The sequence below is a fragment of the Poeciliopsis prolifica genome, unplaced genomic scaffold (genome assembly GCF_027474105.1).
Source record: "Poeciliopsis prolifica strain line A6 unplaced genomic scaffold, Auburn_PproV2 SCAFFOLD009, whole genome shotgun sequence".
Classification (NCBI taxonomy): domain Eukaryota; kingdom Metazoa; phylum Chordata; class Actinopteri; order Cyprinodontiformes; family Poeciliidae; genus Poeciliopsis; species Poeciliopsis prolifica.
Window position 1 is genome coordinate 8,248,761 of NW_026562384.1, and position 23,688 is coordinate 8,272,448.

Below are 23,688 nucleotides of genomic sequence, written 5' to 3' on the forward strand. Positions count from 1 at the left end.
GGAAGAACATTATTTTTATTTGAATTCAATGTGCAATAAAATAAGTAAAAATTAACCCTCTTCTTTTTTTTTTTAACTATGTTCACCAGAATGTATTTTATAAAAATATCAGCTTTAGTTTCCAAATATAACTTGATATCAAACAGAATAAGCACCTCTGTCCAAATCAGCTGCAGTTTCACCTGTAACTTTCCTGTAAGGTAACATTTTCCCCCCTGGGTGACACCCTCCCTTACTCTGCTATATAAAGCAATCATTCAGCTGACAAACTCTCACTGCTGTCATGGCTCAGCACAGCTCACTGGATGAGTCTGTCGGCATTCTCAGCATCTCTGCAGGTAAAGGATGCATTTTATGTTTTTTTTCCACCACATAAGTAATCGCTTTTTGGAGTAATCGTCAGCTAATTTATTCTAAACAATACTGTTAAGGACATCCTAAAGGATTTAACCTGAAGGTTAAATCAACAGGATCTAATTTACAGTTTTTCCTTCATTGTGAAATTATGCAAATGTTGAATCTGGAAAGAGTAAACTATAGATATTAGACAGCAGAGCAGATCTCAGAAAGATTTACTGCCTGTATTTAACATTCTTACACGTTTTTATTTTTATAGTGTGCAGCTAAGCAGCAAATGAAAACCCGAAATTCTGGTTCCCAGAAAAATAACATGGCATTTTTTTTAAAATGACAAATGATTAGTAATACAGAAATGTTACATTTCTCGACTTATGAATTGACAGTTGTTCAGGAAACAATCTGTGAGTTCCTGCTCAACGAGTGCAAGCCATGGAAAGCTATTTCTGTCAATTAAACAAATGCTGTAATCAAGATTATTGGTCAGTCATAAGAAAGCAAAAAGTCAATAAAGAAATGCTTTAGCATTGATAACAAGCAAAGCCTCCACAAGATTGTGAAACAAAACCTATCCACATTTGTATATTGAGCTCATATCTCTATTGAGATATGAAATGGGGCAAAAAAATTCACCCATAATAGGTGTGTCTACAGGTTAAATAACAGCCAAACATTAGTAATATTTAAAGGTTGATACAGGTTAAAATTGGGACCAATGTAGTCACTCAAATGGTTTTTCAGATAGGAGTTGTATTTCCTCGACTCAAAGTTCAGTGGATAAAGGAGACTATTGTAACCTCAGGCTGAGCTGGTACACAATCAGTAGAACTTTCTACTGTAACCAAACTTTTCATAATATACGTAAAATTGAAGTACAATCCAAAAAGAAAAAAAATACTTACTTTTTCTTCTTAATTTTCCATAGTAGCTAAATATGTTTCAGGTACATTTAATAGTTAAGGTTTTCAAAAGCAGTGGTCTTAAAAACACAAACAGATTTTGGAGCAATTACCTTAATTTGCTATTAGAGTTTCTTATGTTTTTCTGGAAAAAGTGAGAAAGGGCTGGTTTTTACTGGCAGCACTGGATAACAGGTTTTTGACTATCAGGTTCTCTCCTGCTGCTGGTGAACAGCTATGCCAGCACTCCTGAGAAAGACTTCATCCCCCACACTGCACTGGGGATTTTACTCCTCATCGTTGCTGCCCTGATATCTTACACAGGTTTGTTTCGCCTCACAGATTAGAATGTTCTGCCTTTTCCAGCCTCCTCACCCTGTCCTGTATCTTTCTAGGTGTCCGTCACAGTCTGTCCCAATCCCGACTGTTTTCCACTCTGTGTCTGACCGTCTCTGCGCTGTGGTGTGGGTCGGGTCTGGTCCACATCCTGATAGGACAGAGAGTGTTGCCTCTCACAGAGCTAAAATTCTCTCTCATTCCTGGACTGGCAGCATTTACCTTAGCCCTGTTCATCATTGGCACTGCAGCCCTCTTTGTAAAGACACCAGTTCTCCTGGTCATCGCTGTCAGCATTTCCTTAGCTTGTGCCCATCAAATCGCTGGTCTGTCAGATTCAGGCTTCGGTCAGTCTGCCACAGCTGCAAACTACCTCCTTGTTTGTCTTGTGTGTGCCTATTTTGGCTTTGGGCGTTTGCTGTACACCATCACACAGGGCAAAGTGAAACCTCCAGGAACAATCATGAAACAGAAATCTGAACTGAAACCAGAGCAGAACCAGAGCTGCAGTGATGTAATTAGTGTAGGTTTGGTGATGAACTTGTTATCTGCCTCTGTATTAGCCTGTCCCCTGGTAGGTGTGGTCCCCCAACTCTCTGTTGGCCATGTCCCCTGGCTCTGGACAGCTGGAGTCTTCCAGCTTGGCATGTGTGTCCTCTGTTACCGAGCAATGGACACATTAGCTGCGACTTTCTATGGTTTTACAGCTTTGCTAAAATTTGCTGAGGGTTACAGCGCTCTGTTATCATTGTACTCCATTCAGCCGTTCTCCCCGGTTCCCTTCCCTGTTGTCTTTGCTGTTCTTTTCTCCGTCCTCGCGCTGTTCAGCTGTCAGAAGAGCTTGTTGGATGGCCTCTACCAGTTATTCTTTGTAGCCTATTGTATTTCCATCGCAGCCCAACCTCAAGGCTTCTACCAAGGCGGCACTCAGGGTGTACAAGGAGCTATCTTTGTAGCTTCTGCTGGAGTGCTTTTTGTTACAACATTCAACATGGTCTCCAGTACCAAAGTTCCTAGTGGGCAGGGACACTTCAAAGCTTTAGCAACCAGAATCCGCAGTCTTACTCTCAGGGCTCCTGATAAAGACCGGCATACACCTCACCTTGGATACTCCAAATATGCAGATGCAGAAGTGCTGGGCCATGCCTGCAATGTTCTGGCAGCTTTTGCCATCACAGCCACGATTGGGGACAGGAATCCTCTGACTGTGCTGGTTTTGCCCTGGGCAGTGATGGCTGGTGGAGTGTTGCAGCTTCTGTGTGGTTCAGTGGCATTTGCTCGGGGTAAAACTCTGGAGAGCACCGCCTTTATTCTCTATGGTTTGATGTGGACGGTGTGGGGCTTGACACGATTCGGTGGTCTTTACAGTGAGACCAGAGGCTTCAATGTCGCTGTTGGGATTATTGGTTTCATGATGTTTAACGTCCTGTTGACAATTGCAGCAATATTTCTTAATGTTGCCTGGTTTGTCTACGCATTCACCTTCCAGCTCATCCTCATCAGCTTCCTATTGGATGCGGTTGGTGCACTGCCCTACGGTTATGATATTGGTGTCACAATCATCTTTGGTCTTGTCAGTTTTTACTGTTTCTTGGCGCACATTTTCAACAGTACCTTCCAGTCTCCTCAAATCCCCTTAGGAAGACCTTTAGTCAATCTGGGTGGGGTAGGCGGAGGGGAAGGGGTCTGTCCACACGTACCAGCTCGCAAAGCAACGTCAGTTCAGCAGATTGCAGGTGAGAAGATCGGGTCGATACTTTTTTGTGTACTCTGTTTACATGTATGACCTGATATCCACATTTTTCTTCCGCTCTGCATTTCTATGATGTAGAAATCATGAAAAATGGAGGCATATGTGGAATGCCGACTGACACTGTCTATGTGCTGGTGGCTGCCTGCAACAGACCAGATGCAGTCGTCAAAGCTTACAAGTAGGCTTCATAGTTGTAAAACTTTGTCTGAGCATCTTTTTTATTTGGTTTTCTGTCACTGACCATTACTGTGTGACTTCAGAGTTAAGAAGCAGGCTGAGGACCGACCCATGTCCATGTGGATCTCTTCTGTCAAGCAGCTGGACCCTGTTAGACACCTGCTGAGTCCCCTGCTCCTGGACTTCATGGAGGCTGCATGGCCTTCCTCTATCAGCATGGTTATTCCCAGAGGTGAGTGATTTCTTATTTTCAGGGAAAATTGTGTGAAAACTGAGTTCATGATGTTTATCTAATGGGTTTTGTTGGCTGACTTTGACAGGACCATGGTTGGACATATTTGGTTTGGGAGATGCTGCCAAACACATTGGGACTCCACAAAGCATTGCCATCAGGAGCCCAGACTGTGCAGTAGCTACACATCTGATTAGTTTGGTAATTTCCATTTTACTGTGATTAAAAATAATGTTACAAACTCCTTATTGATTGACTATCTTCTATTTCTAAAAGGTGGGTCCAATCGCAGTAACCTCAGCCAACCCAACAGGCGAGGCAGATACAACTCACCATAACCAGGTTTATGCCAAACTGGGGAAAAAGGTAATAATCATGAGTCAGTATGGAGAAGAACTTCAGTTAAAAAAAAATTGTTTGTGTTTATCTAATAAATATTGAACGTTTTGTTAAGGTTGAAGGAGTGCTGTGTGATGGACCCTCCCCTGAGAATATTGCATCCACTGTGGTTGACTGCACCAAGATTGAAACTGGACAAATTGGTTTCTTCAGGGTGGGCCTCATTCCAAAATCCAAGGTAAAACAAGCGAGGCCATTTTTTGCCCATTTGTCTATAAAAGTTTTGACTATTTGATTTGTGGTCCCTGAATTTTGTTTTTGTTGCTTTTAGGTTTTCCAGATTTTTGAGGAAGTTAAGAAACGGCAGAGTCAAGGACAAATAAATCCTGCTTTTGAACATGATCTGGCTCCACCAGAGACACAAACTGAGGAGAATTTGGAACGAGATGAAACATCAGATTCAGGAAGAGAAACTGAAGACTCAGCACTCTCCACAACACATGAGCAAAGCACAGACCTCAATGGCGACTCCTAGTATCTGTTTTTGGAGATATTTTAAAATACGTACTCCTGTCTAATAAATAAATACAAAATATATAGATATGTAATAAGAAGAACTTACTTTCATGTAGTAAATGTATATTTTGTTTTATCTGAGAGCAATATTTCATGTATATCAGAAAACAAAACTTTGAATATTAATATTTACTTTTTCTGCTGCGCAGAGGTCACGTTAATGGAATATTTTCCGTATTTAACCGGTTATTTCTTAATGGGCAGACATTATATACTTTAAGCCAAGACTTTATCGCAGAGGCAACTAAAACCAATCCATAAAAAATCATTTTTGAAATCCGTAAAGAGTTTATTGTAAGTTATTGGGTCCCCAGTCAGTGGTCTTTTTCATGGAGAAAAAGGTACCGTAGAGGTGTTCATCTGCTTTATGTGTGATGAGATCTGGATTCAACTGGGTGAATATTAACTAAACCGCACAGAAATGCGGCTAAATAGCATAATGTGACAGGTAGAAATAGCACATGGCCAATTTTTATTTTTTTATTTTTTTATGTTGTTGGTCAAAATGACAGAAAACAAAAAGGTCTAGCACGATCTCTGCTGCTGTGTCATCTTATTATATTCTCTTTAGGGCTGGATGTGAATAACAATATTCGTAATGACATATGTGCACTATGTGTATTTAAAGAATATTGCAAAAGATATCACCTTAAAGATATCAGATAAATACAATCTGATCTATGCAGTAGATTGATTGCTTGCATTAAAATGTTTCAAACCACGGTGTCTGTTGTTCCATATAAGTAAATGCTGTAAACATAAGCAGGTTATGTAACAAATAAAATCCGAGATACTTTCAGAGTATACTATTGTCGCTGATAGGAAGGGAAAATGCAAATTTGTCATTCAGATCTGAATTTAGAATCCCATCAGTCTCTTATAACAGGTATACTATATCTTCATATATGCACTATACGAGTAGTGCACATATATGCATGCGTGTGTGTTTACAGACACTTAAATAAGACACTTTTCAATAATGTTTTCAATACCACACATATTTATTAAATATGATACGTGACACTTTGGGATAATTAGTTCTTTATATATTTGGTCATTCACAGGGTTTAGGATACACAGGCCACTTATAGTTAAAATCCATGAATACATGAGACCTCTAATAAAAGCATGTAATTGGCTATTTTAGTAGTTCAAAAATAAAATATTCCTGAAAATTCATGACAGTGTTTCCCGATTGCTTTCACACAGCTGTCAGCTGAAACACACAGATAAATGCAACAGCACTCGTAGTCAAAATGACATGAGACACCACTCAGTGTACCATTGCCTGTCATTGCAGCCTATTAGATTGCTTTCATGCCAGTCCCTTAGACGGTGCCAAATTTTCCATCTCGCAAAATATTGGATCCAGAATCAGAAATTATTTTTAGTTGTTTTGACCGGCTCAAATGATTTGGGATCCACTAGACTGTCATCATCCCTGTCATAACTTTGGGATCGTGAGCTGAGGCACACCAGCTATGTAACACTGAATGGTTAACAGAAACCCGTCCTCTTCAACTTAAGATTCTGGAGCAGCGTGGTCAAAGTCCAGATAAAATCTAATTACAATGTCATGGCATAAACTTAAATAAGAGGTCCCAACACACACAAAAGAAACCGTCCAGGGTGACAGAATTAAAATAATTATAAGAAAATGTCAAAATTATTCTACACTGATGTAAAATAGTCATTTCTTGTGCCTTGTGAAAAGTGCAATCAAAGAAACAACATCAAAAGCCAAGCACCCATACATGTTATCTTTGATATTTAAATTTGCTTGAGAGAAACATATCAAGGACAACAACTGATTAATTAATCAGCAGTTATATATCAGTTCCATGATGCTGAGTCAACTTGGGTCAGTACAATCACTTTTTATACTTCATACTGGCCTTAAATTATTTTACGGAGAAGCTTGTAATAGAGTAAAAGAATATCTGCAAAACGTGCATGCAGGTAAATTTGTTACTTTGAGCGTTGTTAAGGATGACACAAATAATGTCAAGTAAAGTTATAAATTTTGTTCTTTAAATCCTGTGGTGTGGAAATCCATTCAAACCTGTTGTTTAAATACTCTTTCTTGGAAACTGTCTTTACAATGATGTGATGTTCAAATATTTATTTTGTCCTTAGGACAAAGGAAATGTGAAATCTCTTACCAGACGTTTCTGTCACATTGTTTCCATTAATCCTTGGCATCTCACTGCTCATATGATTGTCACAAGTTTCCGTCTCTTTTGTCTCTTCTGTCCATCATTTACACAGCAAAGTTACAAAGATATTTGTTCAATGTATCATCCACACTAACATAACAAGTACATGAAGTTGGTTTCTCTTAGTACAATAGAGTCATTGTCCACATTGACTCTATTAGCATTAGTTTTCTAGAAACAATTGTTTCTAGAAATGTGATTTAATTCAGTTCAGAAAAGAGTAATTCAGAATAAAACCAAGATAAGGATCTCAAAATGTCTCTAGATTTCAAAGGTCTTAATTGTGGTACCTGAATGAAAATTGAACATACAAATTGTATCCATGAGAAAAGATAAATTATCAATTGTTTATTTTCATGGTATCTGTTTCTTATAGTTCTACCTTATTTTGCATATTTTCCATTTAGATCTATAATAGATCCATTAAAATCAGAAAAATTGGCATAAGGAAAGAAGTCTGAATTGCCTTTTTTCACATTTCAACCTGATTTGCTTTGTCTGAAACTCCAGAGGAGACTGATGGAGGCCTCAGCAGTCACCTTGATCACAGGTGTCAAACTCCAGTCCTGCAACTTTTAGATGTGCTTCTGCTGCACCACACCTGAATAGAATAATCAGGTCATTAGCAAGGCTCTGGAAAACCTATCTACACAAGGAGGTAATTAAGCTATTTCATTCCAGTGTTTTGTACCTGTGGCGCATCTAAAAACTGTAGGGCAGCGGCCCTTGAGGACTGGAGTTCGACACAAAAATTACAAGACAAAAACACAAGTTAGTCTGAAGACAAGACTGAAGAGTAACTTAGTCTCTCCAGAACCAGATGGTCAACACAACACATGGCGACTGTAGTCTTGCCATTACTTTTGACTCTGTACACCTCTTACTTCCAACACAGGTCTGAGTCCTGCCATCTGCAGAAATACCCAGATTGATTTCTAATCTTCAAACAAGAGGTTGAGTACAGAGAGCTGGTGGACAACTTTATGTTGTGGCGTGGAAACCGTCTCATCTCAAATGTAAAAAATAAATGAGATAATTGTAGACTTCTATTGAATTAGGATTAAGGAAAACCTCATTTCCATCAGAGGTGGAGAAGTGAAAATGAAAGGATGAGATAGAGACAGATTGTTCATGAAATCAAGAAAATTGTGAAAACTCTGAGCATCCCCTTCATAACATTGTCATACACAAAAATTGTCTTTAGTCAGAGGCTTCTTCAGATTTACCGCAATACAGTATTAATCAAAGCCATCTTTAGGAAATCTTTAGTGTTGATTTAAAGGAACTGAGTATTTTGGCTGTTTTGCTGTTTTCAGGAAGTTTATTTTGTTTTGGTTCTGGAGTTGAAGCCCAGACCTGAACAAGAATACCTGGGCAGTCTGAAAGTTTAATACAACAATAACAAGTCTGTAACGTATTTTGGTTCTAAGCTAGTCAATGATTTGTAATCAGCCATCAGCACATTCAGGAGCTACTTGGATAATATGAGTTTCAACAACATTTAATTTCCCATTGAAATCAATAAAATATTTCTTAATTTGATTGAACTGAATTAAAAATTTAATTTCTGCAAAATACTTGAGCATTAGATCTTGACAGTAAACACCTGCTGTAATCAGTGCTGCATCAGTGCTCTTTCTGACAGAACATTTTGCAGTCATCCTTCCACTGTGTGAGTCACAGTCAGGATGATGAGTAAACAATGGGTTTCATTCAAAGCTTAGAAAAAAGCTTGACAGAATCATTGACAGCAAAGATTGATGTGACAAGGGAAAAGATAGAAATATTTCCTTGTGATATTTTCCGGGCAAAGCAAAGTAAAAATAGATCTGGCCCACACCCAGAGCCCTGGGGAGCCTCAAAACTAATTCTGATAGACTCTAATTTCCGGTTGTGAACGTGAACAACCAGTACCAATCAAAAAGAAAAGTCCCAAAGTTTGAAACAGCTCCTTCTGTTACTCTCCAAGGTCTATCATAATGGACTATATTGATGGTAACAGTGATTTTGATCCATTCAAGCTGCTGATGGGTAGAGATTATCCCTGCTGAGGGAGTTTATTATCAGCTTCATCCAGGCACCATCAAGACAACAGCTGATGCAGTGAGTGATGATCAGGAGAGGGATCAGAAACAATAGCACTATCTTCATTGTGGGGGAAAGAAAATCCCACAATTTTCTTAGCAATCACCAAACCTGGGGAGGCAGCACATAGTAAAGCTTTTGGACAAATAGACGGGGAGAACTACAGTAAAAGAAAGCTTGGTAATGATTGACCAAAGCCAATTTTTAGGGAAATTCAAAGTCTAGTCCTGCCAATTTACACTTTACAAGAAGGTTGACGGGGCCAGTGACAATGAGTGACATGTCCTCATCCACTACTCGTAAAATGAATGAAAAACCAACTGGGAATTTCACTGTGCCTTTCTATTACAGGCCTCTATGGATACAGCTGCCACTTCTATTCATCCTTTTGGCCTTCAACAGGTGGACCGCCCAATCTAAGGTCAACCAAGCCATCCAACATCTCTGAATCTCCAAACAGGAAGAGTTGGTCTAGGTCGCATGTGTCAAACTCAAGGCCTGTCCTTGTCAAATGATCCTTCAACTGTCGTTCAGGACTGAGGAATAGTGCAAGCTGCTCCATCCCTCTGCCCTGACCATCAATACGAAATTTGTGCTTCTCATTGATTTTAGAGTACAAGCAGATGATCAGATCGAGGTGGCTGGAAAACAACCATCTACCCAGTAGAAACTGGATGCCAGGGAGGGTTGACCTGAATAGAAGTAAAAGTTTCTAAATCATTTCACAATCTTTCAAATATGACATCTTCATGTTTCACTGTGCGGTTTATGAATAATTAAATAATTTACTTAAAAATCTAGTGTGAATTTGTTTTATTTATTAATGAACAGTGATTACACATTCAAAAAGATTCAGGGGCAGGGGCAAATAAAAAGAACCTAGAAATTCTATCAAAGTGGCATTTACTGACTATAAATACTAAGCACTAAAATAAACTAACACAATTAGAAGAACAAAAAGTGAAGAACTTCTAATGATAAAAGATAAAAGATGGAGTGAAAAATAAGGTTGTGATGTTGAGCGATACAGCAAGAACACAACAATAGTACTTTTGGTGAATCACTTCTTCCAAGTGAGTAATCCTAAACCTCTGCTTCTGGTTTCTCTTATGTTTGTCATACTCTTTTTGTGTTTGAAAAGCTAATCTAAGTCACATTTAATCACTGAATTGACACATAGTACAGCCAAAAATAAAATCTTGACATACAGTACAGACCAAAAGTTTGGACACACCTTTTTATTCAATGAGTTTCCTTTATTTTATCAAACTATGAATTAACACATGTGGAAATATGTACTAAACAAAAAAGTGTAAAACAACTGAAAATACGCACTTTTAACATCCAATCAACATTTTTAAGTATATTGATAGACAAAACCCAAAAACGTGAATACAGCACACATACAAATTATTAAATATTTGCAGTTCAATCTGTTTGTTTTTAGACACTTGAAATATAAACATCTGATCATGACAGTATTTGGATAATGAATAGATTACATTTTTATAGTCTCATGACATTACAAAGAACAAAAAATTAAAACTGTAACTAAGTTAAACTCCCAGTTCCTGTGGACTTGAGTGCTTTCTGAAGTACATCAACTGAGAGACACGTCAAAAAAGTATTTCTGGAATTCAGATGGCAAGTGATTCAAAGGAAAATAATGGTAAAACATAACAAAGAGACAACTTGTGCCTTTGTCATAACCAGTGATCAGGAAGAAAAGGCCAAACATTTGAGAGCATTTCAGGGAAATGATGGTTCAACGGCATGACAAACAAATGCCCAGTAAGTTTCCTTTAGTGTGTCAGATGATCTACCTTTCGTGAGCAGTTATCTTACTTTTGAATGACCATCATGAATGCACACTTTCTGACAATTATGATTTGCAAATGCTCTGATCGTTACCAAATTCAAAATTAACTTAAATTTCAGTGTAAGCGACTGAAATCAGGCATGTCAATTTCTCACTTAGTGAAGTTGAAGCCATGTTGGAAATGTTCATGAAAAAAAATCTATTTAAAAAAATGAGGAGAAAGAAAGTGTTCATTCTACTTAGGATGAGAACAAAATCTGACTTCAAGTTTTCTTGCAGTCATTTGATCATTTCATACTGTGTGATTGGAGAGAAAATTCATGAGCTTTTAAAAACTGTAGTCTTACTTAAATCTAAAAGTTCCAGGTCAGCCAATGCATTAACATTTGCAACCCACTAGCTGATCCGTTGTTTTGAAGGTTTTACAAAAGACCTGTGCAGACAGCAATGTGTGTCCTACTTTTAGGTTTTGTCTGGGTGAAGCACCATGAAAACAACAAGTCTTGTGAAACTCTAAAGACATGAAACTGAACACATTGAAGAGCATTCTAACAATTTTCTGTAACACTTTATTTGACGAGTTGTGAATAAGGCTGTCATCACACCAATATAAACATGACATGAAATGATAATACATAACAAATTTATGTCAGACCATGATTTCTTGGTTAATGTCAAGTTGTCATAACAAAGACATTTTGAATAGTGTCAGCTTTATATGAAAAGTTTCACGATTTACCAAATGACACTTTATGACAACAGTCATAAATATTCATGAAGACTTACTCGTGTGTCCATGACAATTACCTTGAAGATTCCTAAAAGCATATTTTGTATCACAAAAAAAAGAAAGAAAAAAATAACGTTTTTTGCAACATGTATTTGGTCCCCAGACCTCGGTGTCCAATTTTACTGGATTTGAGTTTGGAGAAATTCATTAAAAATGCCAATTGAGTTTAATTTGAAGATGGTGGATAAAAATATAACTTCTTTCGTTCATTGTCTTTGGTTTAACATTGTGAGAAACACTATGGATTTTCCTCATAAGTTAAAGCTAACTGAGTGACAGGTCTTCAAGATACAAATCAATATACATGATAGAGTGGAATGGAGAAGATGAATTAAATATGTTGCAACACCCTATGAGCGAATGACAAATGAAAAATATCTCACTAGACACTTGAACATATAAAGTGATACCAAAACATAAGATGAATAGTGATCGGGCTGAACAAGTTGAACAACAGGATTATTGTTATCTATGTTAATCTCACTGAACGTCTATGAATTAACTGTAAAACCTGTCATGGCAAAGACACAATCTGGCAGGTCTTCATATAAAATTGTCTCTCCCTGAACAGTGACGGTTTGTTTGAGGAATTTCTTCCTCATTGCTTTTTCTTTGTTCTGACGAGCATAGGGTTTTTCTGCAGGATCTATACAACAACATTTTTGAGATCTGTCTTCCTCCTACAAAAGAGGTGTAGGGCTATGTAGGAGATGTCTACATGGTGGGACTTAGAGCTCCATTATTATACTTGGACAGAGTCAACCAGAATAGGCCTGTGGGCTATATAAAACATCTTCACTACATTTGATACACAAAATCATTCTCAGATATTGAGATTTCACCTCATCAATTCTGTCTGTTTTGAGATTGTTAAGGAATGCACTGTTTTAGCAAATGAGCTGATGCACAGTGGTACAACTTTACATCTTTGACCCAGAAGCAGAAGAAGTGGAGCCTCCTAAATAACCATCAAGCCACAACCGCTGAAGGATTGAATGCTGCGGATTTGACGCACATTTTGGTCGTTGTTAATTCAAACTCTGAGGATCCTGGATCTGGGTGCCATGATGTGAACTCAAGCAGCTGACATCAGCACTGTAATTCAGCACAAAACTGTTATTTTTTCAGAAATGCAACCTATATATTTGCAAAATTCAGACAAGGTTGAGAGTCCGACACATTTTCATAATCTCTGCATCTTCTCCACTATCACTTCCATTTTACTGTCGCATCTATTGTGATAGTAAACGCATACATTTTGTGAGTAACATAATGTCCAACACAGGACTAGCAGAGCTTTCGTTCAACATAAGCTTATGCTACTTGACAAATCATGTACATGCCGAGCAACAATACGAAATGCACAAAGCATCATTATATAATTACATCACCATCGTCTGAAAAATTGTGACGGTCAGTAAGGACAGAACCTTCCTTCAGTCCAGGTATTTTGGTAAATCCTGCCTTGTGTTGGTAGTTTTCAGATAACTTGTTTTAGTTTGCTCTTGGAATGTTTCTAGAAGCAGGAGACACCAATAAGGAACAACAGAAACATGCAAAAAAAGAAGTAAATTTTGCATAATAGTGGATTTTTAATGTTTATATATGGTTATTTTCTGACTCTTGTGGTTCTCTTCCTCCTTTGTGTGTTTGTTGTCAATGTTTAACAGACATCTGTGTTATTTAATTATGTTAGAGTGTTGCTGTTCACAAAAATGTGTTGTGTTTTGTCTTTCAATGGGTCCTAATAAACTATCTAACAAAAAATAGGAGAATAAATAATGGAAAATTAATTAGGCTGAGGTAGAAATGTGACATTACACACACTGAACGTTTTCATAATTAGTAGATTCTAACATAGTGGCCATTTCTGGCTGGATTTACTTTGAAATGAAGGCTGAGGTAGATCATGGCAGAAGCAGCAATGCTCATTTGTCCATTGCTAAACAGTGAGTAATCGTCACTCATTTATCACAGCAAAGCCCCTATGAGTTCCAGAAGAGTATTTGATTAAGTGCTGTTATTTTTCTTAAAATCTCATGATGTTCCTGATTCCTTGGGCAGAAAACAACTTTCCACTGAATTGTTTTATTTTTTACTTTTGGCATATTTATTTAATTTTAGCATTACCTCTTACACTAAAGTTATTTTCTTTATTTTCATCAAAGTGTATGATTTTTGCTTGATTACACCCCAAGGCAGGTTGTTACTCTGTCATCAATTTCAATACTTTAAGTTTATTGAATAATATTTGAATCAGTGACAATTTTATTCAACAAGTTTTTGCAAGTTTGTGAACACAAACAAACCAGCCCACTGTAATCAAGTAAAAAAGAGGAAATAAATATTCTTTGTTAATATGTCTATATACAGTGTTTTGACAGAGGAGGAAGTTAGTGCAGGCTGAGTTAGTGCAGGAAGTTAGTGCAGGCTGAGTTAGTGCAAATATGAATATTGATCTTGGCACTCAGAGTATTAGTTATTCCTCACAGAGGCAGCCTGTGGAAAGAAACTGTCTTTGTGGTGACAGGTTTTTGTAAATAGTGCTCTGTGGCAGCGACGTGATAAAGAAAGTTTAAATTGTCTGTGTCCAGGATGTGTGGAGTCACCACATATTTTTGTTGCCCTTTTCCTGACCCCTAGGACTGTTTCAGTCCTGGATGGATGGAATGTCAGTCCTGAAGATCTTCTCTTCAGATCTAATTGTTGCAGTTTTGGACCTGTTCTGTTTTGATGATGAGCCAAACCACAATACACAGTGATGGACAAACTCAAAGACACACAAATAATGTAGAAGTTGACCAGAAGCTGCAGGAAGTCCATTCTTTGCTGGGCTTTTTTCTGCATAGTGTTTATGTGTGATGAACTTTTCAAGTTGAGAGAAAAGATGGGTCATGTTGTTTAGGATAGTGAGAGAAGACACTGTGACCGATTCAATGGTGCGTGTGGTCATATTAGCTCACTGGTGTTTCTGTGGATTTCTAACGCCTGTCCAGAATCTGTATACTGCTATATCTGACTACTATATCTGGCCTGGAGTAATTTTTCAGGATAGAGAATTGGTACGGGGGACTGTATCCTGCATTTCTTACTTTGCCTCTATGGTCTGGAGGTGGCTGTTTCACATTGTTGAAACACAGGAAAAACATTTTTTTACTGAGGCAAATTCTTAAGATTAATATTTTCCACTTCTTCTTTGGTAAAGATGTGTTGAAGTAGTACTGGATTACATTTTTGGATACTCTTGCCTTTGGATACTCATCATGCCTTTACAAAAAAAATCTCCAGGAAAAAATAAAGGATACCACCACTGCGGGCACAACACACTACAAGAGTTGGGCAACTCGGGTCATGATGGTCCTGGGACACAGAACCTATGCTGGCGGTCCCTTATTTTCATTCATGAAAGATGGCAACCCTAGTATGTTTCTTTTTGGAGTTTTTTTTAAGAACTTGTATGCAAACATTTTAACTGTATTGTGTTTTATTAAAAAAAACAAAACAAGAAAAATGCCAAACATCTTTTATTTAATTAATTATTTTGAATATATTTTATACATACAGTAGCTTAACATCTTTTGGACCAACAGTGCAGAACAGCTGTTTCATTGTAAAATGCTCTAAACTCACATAGATTTACACAGAAAGTGAAAAAAAACACATGACTAATGAAGCAGCTGAACTTGTCAAAGTAAAGTAAAACTTTTCAGAAGTTGACAATCACAACATAGTGCCTTTCACTCTGTCAAAGATCTGCTGAACCTTTGCTGCAGGAACGCAGCCCTCCCTGACAATGCCGATGATTCCTGTGGAAAGAGTTTGAGTTAGTCATGAAAAAATGTCAGAAGTTAATCTGAAACAAATTAATTAGGAACTGCTGTGAGTTTCACCTTCATCAATCCTCAGACAGTTGACCACAGTGGAAGCAACAACCTCATTTGAGTCACCATCACAGAGAACACCCTGGATCTTGTGCCCTAGTCGACTGCAGTACATCAAAAGAATATTTCACACAATTAAAGGTCTGATGGACCAACACGTTCAGTTACACACTAATAATCATGATTCACAGAGGAAATAAATAATCTAATCACCAAAAAACTCCAACTTGTCAAAATGTCACATTTTGTTTAGAAATGCAAAGCACACTTGCTATATTAAAAAGAGTATCTTACTTGATGACCATACTGTGGTGGGTGCTGTCTGGCTCTCCACTGGGATTGGCAGATGTAATAGCAAGGGGTCCAGTCATGTCACACAAGTGGCACGTCACCGTGTGGTCAGGAACACGGATCATGATGCTGTCCCTGGTGCCAACGCGATCGTAAGCTGCTCCAACTCCTGCAGAAGAAGAAATTGCTATATTTATATGCTAATAATAACATTGTGACATTTCATTTTAGCTTAGCTCCAAGACTAAACTATAGAGATTGATTACAAGCTTGGGGGGAAATTTTACCAAGTTGAAATAGCCAGTCTCCTTTGCTGACGATGCAGCTGATGCCTCCTGGATAAACGTTCCTCATGAACTCCCACAGCAGAGGGCTGAACGGAGGCTTAGCTGCCACCAGCTGCTCTACACTAGAAATGCAAATGCATATAGGCTTCTCTGCTGGCCGGTCCTGGAAGAGAGCCATGTTTAACATTATGTTGATGTCTTTTCCATAAATTAAATACAAATTAAATGTCACATTGAGCTTGAAAGGTATTCGTGTCTTACCTTAATGTTGTAGATTTTCTCTATAGCCTGGGGATTCTTGCAGGAGGCTGCCAGAGCGTAGACAGTGTCTGTGGGAATACCGCACACGCCTCCCTCTTCCAGAAGCTCAGCTATTTTTAAGAGGCCGCTTGTGAGGCGAGAGTTAGCCACCGGACAGGGAAGCTCCTCAGATATTTCTGACTTCATTTTTTCCTGAAATCACAGATGATGCAGGAAATGTTCAACATAATTCATCTGAAAATTCTTAGTGGATCAAACAATTTGTCATAAGAGTAATTACCTTAAAGAGAGGAGGGCCCAGTGGCAACACTCTTTGTGAGAACATAAAGTTTATCAGTGACGCCAAAGTGCCATATATGCATATGAGAGACACCAATGCAAGCATGGCAACTGTGGGACAAAATAATGTCAAAGGTGCATCAATTGAGATGAAAAGGTGAAAAGATCCATCTAGATTTAAGTATCTGGTGCTTGTTATTATATGTGGCTCCTGATAACTTACTTTCAAGTTCATATGGCAGCTTGTTCAGGGTGGAGAGAAGGAAGCAAACAAGAACCACCTCCATCAGTGTTGTCAGGAACAGAAGAACCAGGTTTCTATAAGCAGCTGGACCAATTAACAGAAGATTACCATGATAATCAAAACAAACAGACAGAAGTATTGACAACAGAAAATGCAAAGATAAAACTTACCAATCAGCATAAGAAAAGCATTGATGACAAGGAAGGCAATGGCTCCTGCAGCAAAACCATAATTGGCCTCGGTTGAGAGCTGAAGCTGGTCACCTGAATAAAAGGGATTGGAGATTAGACTCCTGTCTAAATTGCAGCAGATGTTGTCATTATGTTCATCTATTAGCATTAACATACCTGCAAATCTAAACCATGTCCACGTTGCCCAGACAACAACATAGATGGAAGATGACTGACCCGAAGCGGCCGCCTCCTGTGACTTGCAGCCTGCTGACATAGGCCTGGATGATAGCTCCAGAGATCAGGACCCAGGGGATGGTCAGGTGCAGGAGAGAAGAGTTTATACTCATCCTTCTTGAATGAAGAGCTGACAAAGCTGCAACCCCATTTGAAAGATAGAACAGAGCATCTGAGGTCTGATCACCTGGGGGAAGCACATCCTGATCTCCTTGCTTTGACCTTCCACAGCTCAAAGCCCTAATCATCTGCTCAGAAGACACTGGTTGTGGTCCTACAGGTATGAGAGACTTTTCTGCAATGGTGTTGATGAGACGGGTGAAGGTGCCATAGATCGAGACTGCAGTGAAGAGAGAACAAGCTACTCCAAAGAAGATGTAATAACCCTGCAGGGGGATCTGAGGGACTGCGGAGACTGTGACCAGGACAAAGAACAAGTTATGGATCAATTCAGGACGTCCATGTTCAGGCTCCCTACAAAGAGCACCAAGGCTGCCACCACAAAGAACCAGTCTCCAACCATTGCATTCCTTCCAGAGACAACTTTACTGTCCTCCACTATTAAAACAGACACAACAAACTCCTCCCAAGCTTTGATCAGCCAATATGTGGCATGCAACCCAAACTTTGTGGTGTGGTAGCAATCTTGACGCAGGTGGGCATAGTAGCTGGGAGACAACTGACAACTGAGATTGACCCAGGCAACACCTAGACCAAATGATTTCATGTACCCAAAGCTGTAGAAAGCAAAGATGAATGGAGCAATGGAGTCGCAGAAGAAACCCAAAGCCATTGGCTCTGCATATTTTTGTGTTCTTCTTCTTCTCCTGGCCTCCACTCTGAGTTTTTTCCTGAGTTGGGTGTCCCTAGTAAGAGAACATTAAAGAGTGGGGTGCCAAAAACCTTTCAGGGCTAGACGTTGAGTCAGACCTTTGATGAGAAGAGCCGCTGAACCATAGATAGCAAAGATTAAAATGAGCAACTCCAGAACCCCAGAGACAATCAGAGCCCAGGAATATGCAAATAAAGCTACTGCTTCAAAGATCAAGGTGGCTGTGATGGCTCCAAAGACAAATGGCATGATGTAGTTGACCGTGGCAGAGCAAAACGCAAGAAGAAAGGACAGGATGATGTAGGGGACCAGACCGGCAATTGCTGACTCCTTCATGGACAGACATAAATAGTACTGCGTGGAGTTATTAAGACACGTTGCTCATCATGTTGATGGATGAATTGCTCATCATTGGATCTATTATTAATGTCATATTTGGACTTTCAGGCAGGGCACCATAGTAGATCCTAGTTGCACCATAACTAGCCCAAAGAGCAGAGTAGCCAATGAAGGCGGTGCCGCTCAGGTGGTCATATTTACGGAAGGAGAGCAGCCAGCCACCAGCTGGCATACACGCCAATCAGGATGAGATGTACACCTGGAAAAACGTTGCAAATTGGGGGTAAGCTCTCTTAAAGAGCATCTTTGTTTTGGAAATACTTTAGTTATTTGCATCCAGTTTTACCTGCGAGAATGTTCTCTACTCCAACTGGAGCGTTGCCACTGTGAGCTGTGTTGAAGTTCTGCAGAAGTACAAGGAATGCGCTGATCCCATTTGACAACATGCCTAAAACTCCCGGTTCCCCATAGAAACTGGCAGGAAACCCATCAGATGCAGCCATGATGGTTTCAGTGACAGACTCTTGTTCTGATGAAGAACATCACAGAAAATTCACCTCACCAAGTCTATAAATCAGTACACTGACCAACTGTTTAAGATCATTGATTAAGTTTGTACAATTCTGTTGAGTTTCTTTCCATGAATTTCTGAAAATACACAAATTAGCTACCACAGCTATTTTACATACACTTATTGAATACATTTTAGATTCATTTTAAGTTTTATATCTGTCTGGATTCTATCATTTTTATGAATTACAAAAGTGAGGAAATGTTTTCAATATTTTCACACATTTTAATATGCAATATATAATCTAAAACAATTGCATTTAGAAGCAGTGATTCATCACAACCCATGCCATTCAACTTTTCTTGAGTAATGTCAGTCCTTCAATATGGGAAATAACATCATAGTAAAGATAGTTTACCCAGTTAAAAAATAGTTTACAATGGCTTTTATTGTTGCTTATAGTATTACGTTTTAAACAAACTGAAGTCAACCACTCCTAATCAAAATTAAATATTATTAGTCACATTAGCAGATATATCTAAATGTCTAATGTAGTGTTTTAAACCTATGAATCTTTTGACAAATGTATCTTTTTATGTTTTTAGACATTAATAGATAAGTTTGTTCTGAAAACAATTAGTAATAAAACTGAAGCATTACCTGGTCAAGATGCTTCAAAGATGAAATGCTCAGTGCTCCTGATGCACAGATGAAGGTTTATCCAGTATAAGACTCTTTGAATGTGGGCGGAGTTTCAAGCTTACGTTGTCCACTAGTTTCCATTACTTTGGCAATTACATAATAGTATGTCTTAACATTTTTTTACAATGAATAACACAAGAACCTGGAATTTCCTATCTCGTTCCTTGTTCCTGTGAGGTGAGTTTTAGTAACTGGACTATATAAGGTCACACCCTTCCCAATATTAGAGCAGCATCATTCAGACACGCAGCGCAAACAGCACAGAAAACGCGAGAAGCACTGAGGGGAAAACAAGTTTTCAACAAGAAAAAATAAAGAAGGCATCATGTTCAAGCTGCAGGTAAAAAATAATTATGTAATTTAAGAATCCATGAACATGTTTTCTATCATGACTTCGCTTGAAATATTTTAATGACCTTTAAAAGACACTTTTCATTTCTGAGACAAAAACTGTTACAGAAACTGCAGCTGTCAACTGAGCATTTTGTTACTATTAAACTGGTTTACTAGTTTAATAATAACAAAATAGAAGACAATGAATTGTCTTCAAAGTCACTTGCTTCACATCACCCGTGCCTGACAAAGAACGCCTGCAGAAACTGATCAGATAAGCCTTTCACTTAGATAACTAAGACTGCATGAGATCATTTGTACATTTTATTCCCTTGTAGAAAACTGTCAGACCAATCTGGGCTGCCAGAAGATTCCACAGCTCTGCTGTGGAAGGTGAGAATTTCTGGCTCATTATAGTGTTTGTTTTTGTTGTTTTCTTAGACTTTTTGTGGTTGAATTGTGGAAGAGTTTCTTTTGCATATCTCATAATCGTATAATTTTATTTTTCAGTCTTTGCAGTGTGTGGTATTTGAATACTTTTGATTGTAAGTGTAGTTCAGTGTGTTGGACATAAACATATTTAGATCCTAAACTTCTTTTTAATGGTCTTGATTCTAAAATCAGCATTCTTTATGTATGTTTGTACCTTGTAAATGTATAACTCATTTCACCATTTCATGTTAATATTTTACTTTAGATAAACTTTCTAAACTTTACTCATTACATCTTCATTCACCTTCAGGTGAAGGAGAAATAATTTTTTCCTCCTGTCCACAGAGTTGAGGAGCCCGACTCCTGAGGAAACAGTCACTGCTAGTTTTGGGAAGTTTATCAGTCAGGTCAAGCCCCAGCATCTGTCCTCGGTGGTTCTCCACCGCAGTAAAAGAATGGTACTGGACAGCATTGGAGTCGGTCTCATTGGTAGCACAACTGAGGTTTTTGAAATGGTGCTACAACACTGCAAGGTAGGAAATAGAAAATGTCAAAATATTGTAAGTGTGACTCCACATTTACAATAGTAATTTTAGTTTCAATAAATTAACTTCTATTTTATACTTAGCTGTGAGAAGAATAGGTTAATACGGTTTATACTACTTGTCTCTTTTATTTAATTATCCAACTTGTTGCTAACTTCATTTCACATGTATTCAAATATTCAAATTCCACTCTTACTGAAAGCTAAGTTTTTTTTTTATATTGTAAATGTATTATTTCATGTTAATTTTTATTGTTATTAAAACTAACTGTCTTCTTTTAAACATCAGCACATGTACGGCCATGATAACATCTGCTCAGTGTATGGAAAAAGAGGCATCAGGCTCTCCCCAACATTGGCAGCTTTTGTCAATGGAGTGGCAGTAAGTGTAGTTATGAATCATTGTGTAAAAGTATCCAACGTTGTTTATTTAAAGTGTATCACCAAATCCAAAAAAAAAAAAAAACTATAGTTCATAACCTTTTTAGATGATTTTTTTTTCCACTAAGAAAGATGGCTTTTGGTATTACAAAATAATTAAAACACTTTTTTTGTTTCAAACACACCTCAGACTCACTCCATGGACTTTGACGACACCTGGCATCCAGCAACGCATCCATCAGGGGCCGTCCTTCCTGCTGTGTTAGCGCTCAGTGACATGATGCCAGCCGGCAGGAAACCCAGCGGTCTGGACTTCTTACTCGCGTTTAACGTGGGCATCGAGATCCAGGGCCGCCTGATGAGGTTCTCCAACGAGGCCCGCAATATTCCTAAAAGGTTTGTTCCTCAGAGTCGGATTGCATTCACACTGGAACGTCCAGATTATTTGCAACTGAAATATATACGTATTTTTGTTAACGACTGAAATGAATATTTTGCTCTTTGCCATTTGCCAGAGTCTCAAGCCTGATCTGTTACTACAGACTAGATTTTGTTTTTTCCACAAACCCAACAAAGGCCTCACACACTTCACATGTGTGAGGCCTTTCATAGCTTCATAGTGTTTTTCCCCTCCTCAGCGCAGAAACTCAGAGATGTTTTGCTTACTTATATGCTTGGGTTTGTCTCTGAACTGTGGTACCTTTGGGTGTCTTTGGCTAACTGGAGCTTTTTCTGTTGACACTGCTCCTTCCTGAAATAGGTAAAGCTCATCCCAGGTTCAATCAGATCAGAAATGTGGTTTTCATCAGCAAAATTTATGACGATGTTTCAATCCTTTCAGTTTGGGTACATAAAAACACTGAAGTAGTGGAGAAAACAACTTTTCATATTTAACTTGGAGGCTTTTTTGGGATGATTAAATATGTAAGTTTCCTTCGCATCATCACATTTTTAGGTTCTCTGAACACTGCAATCAGAACTGATTGACAAGGTGTATATTGAAATACGACTTTCTCTTAAAATACTTAATATGTTTATGCAGTAGATATTCAGGTCTGTGTGTGTCCTTTGTCAGGTTTCATCCTCCCACTGTGGTCGGTCCTATGGGAAGTGCAGCAGCCTGTGCTCGCCTCCTGTCTCTGGATTCCTCTCAGTGCGGTCATGCCTTGGCGATAGCTGCTTCCTTGGCTGGAGCTTCCCATGGCTAACGCTGCCACTCAGTCTAAACCCCTCCACATCGGCAACGCCTCCCGCCTTGGGCTTGAAGCTGCACTGCTGGCATCCAGAGGCCTCGAGGCCAGTCCTCTGTGTTGGATGCTGTTGCAGGAGTAGCAGGCTTTAGTGCTTTTTATGAAGATACATGCCACAGCCCTTAGATTCACCCCATGATGGTCATAGCATTCCTGTTAGAGGAGCAGGACATGGGCTTCAAACGCTTCCCCGCCCATCTGGGGATGCACTGGGTGGGCAGATGCTGCAGCTTCTGTCCATAAGCTTCTAGTGGGTGGTCCTGGAAAGGTCTCTCCAGATCAAGTCCAGGACATCTTGCTCAGAGTCCCGCTCTCTAAGTACATCAACAGGCCTTTTCCTGAGTCAGAGCATGAAGCTCGCCACTCCTTCCAGTTTAACGCCTGCAGCGCTCTCCTGGATGGTGAGGTGACCGTCCAGTCCTTCACGCCAGGCGCCATTAGCCGCCCCGAGCTCCACGCTCGTTGAGCCGCGTCGGCTGGAGCATCCCCACGACAACCCGCAAACTTCACTTGATGTACGGGGAGGTCCAGGTGACGCTTGTGGGAGGAGACGTTCTGAAGGGACGCTGTGATACCTTCTACGGCCACTGGCGCAACCCGCTGACCAACGAGAGCCTGAGGATGAAGTTCAGGAACAACGCAGAGGTGGTGCTTCCATCAGCAAAGATTGAGCGGCTAATTGAGGCGGTGGACGGGCTGGACAGACTTGACGACTGCCACGACTTACTCTCACAGCTGCAATGAAGATATATTGCAAATATATTTAATATATATCATTAAATGATGAGTTTCATTGTCATCAATAAACACTTATTTGTACATTTTATCATCTTCGTACTTCTCTAGATAATTCAAATTATTCTGTTTAAGAGTTACATTCACAGAAATGTTTCTTTTTCTGGAGTTCTTGTAATCTGATTTATCTGTTTGTGTACATCATACTGCTGCATATTTATATGTTTTCAAATATTAGAAAAATAAATACATCACAAAAATCTATCAATAAACCATAAAGTTATATACAAACAACTGCTGTCATAATTCTTTGTTATAGTATTTATATTTTCTTCTGCATTCTTTGCAGTATGTGGAGCTGTCTCTTTCGTTTTGCCTTAGATCATCACTCTTCTCTGAA

At 38.8% G+C, this 23,688-nt stretch overlaps 2 protein-coding genes, 1 long non-coding RNA gene and 1 pseudogene across 3 annotated transcripts; 2 read left to right on the forward strand and 2 right to left on the reverse strand.

Moving 5' to 3' along the window:
• Nucleotides 1-283: 283 nt before the first annotated feature.
• On the forward strand, nucleotides 284-5,390 carry LOC129362429 (uncharacterized). The gene is made up of 9 exons (XM_055033931.1): nucleotides 284-338; nucleotides 1,467-1,580; nucleotides 1,652-3,328; nucleotides 3,424-3,523; nucleotides 3,606-3,754; nucleotides 3,843-3,955; nucleotides 4,031-4,120; nucleotides 4,209-4,331; nucleotides 4,425-5,390. The coding sequence occupies exons 1-9, from the start codon at nucleotides 284-286 to the stop codon at nucleotides 4,626-4,628; spliced, it is 2,625 nt and encodes an 874-aa protein (XP_054889906.1). The 3' UTR covers nucleotides 4,629-5,390.
• Nucleotides 5,391-15,145: 9,755 nt separating this feature from the next.
• On the reverse strand, nucleotides 15,146-17,863 carry LOC129362788 (threonylcarbamoyl-AMP synthase-like). Its single transcript, XM_055034519.1, has 9 exons — nucleotides 17,170-17,863; nucleotides 16,993-17,085; nucleotides 16,802-16,906; nucleotides 16,580-16,689; nucleotides 16,300-16,491; nucleotides 16,039-16,201; nucleotides 15,755-15,920; nucleotides 15,470-15,564; nucleotides 15,146-15,385 (listed from the first exon to the last, which is right to left on the reverse strand). The coding sequence occupies exons 1-9, from the start codon at nucleotides 17,267-17,269 to the stop codon at nucleotides 15,300-15,302; spliced, it is 1,110 nt and encodes a 369-aa protein (XP_054890494.1). The 5' UTR covers nucleotides 17,270-17,863; the 3' UTR covers nucleotides 15,146-15,299.
• A 772-nt stretch (nucleotides 17,864-18,635) lies between these two features.
• LOC129362937 (uncharacterized) lies at nucleotides 18,636-19,626 on the reverse strand. Its single transcript, XR_008606282.1, has 3 exons — nucleotides 19,572-19,626; nucleotides 18,747-18,929; nucleotides 18,636-18,659 (listed from the first exon to the last, which is right to left on the reverse strand). It is a non-coding gene; the product is annotated as an uncharacterized LOC129362937 (long non-coding RNA).
• A 234-nt stretch (nucleotides 19,627-19,860) lies between these two features.
• On the forward strand, nucleotides 19,861-23,530 carry LOC129362774 (cis-aconitate decarboxylase-like; annotated as a pseudogene).
• The last annotated feature ends 158 nt before the right edge of the window (nucleotides 23,531-23,688 follow it).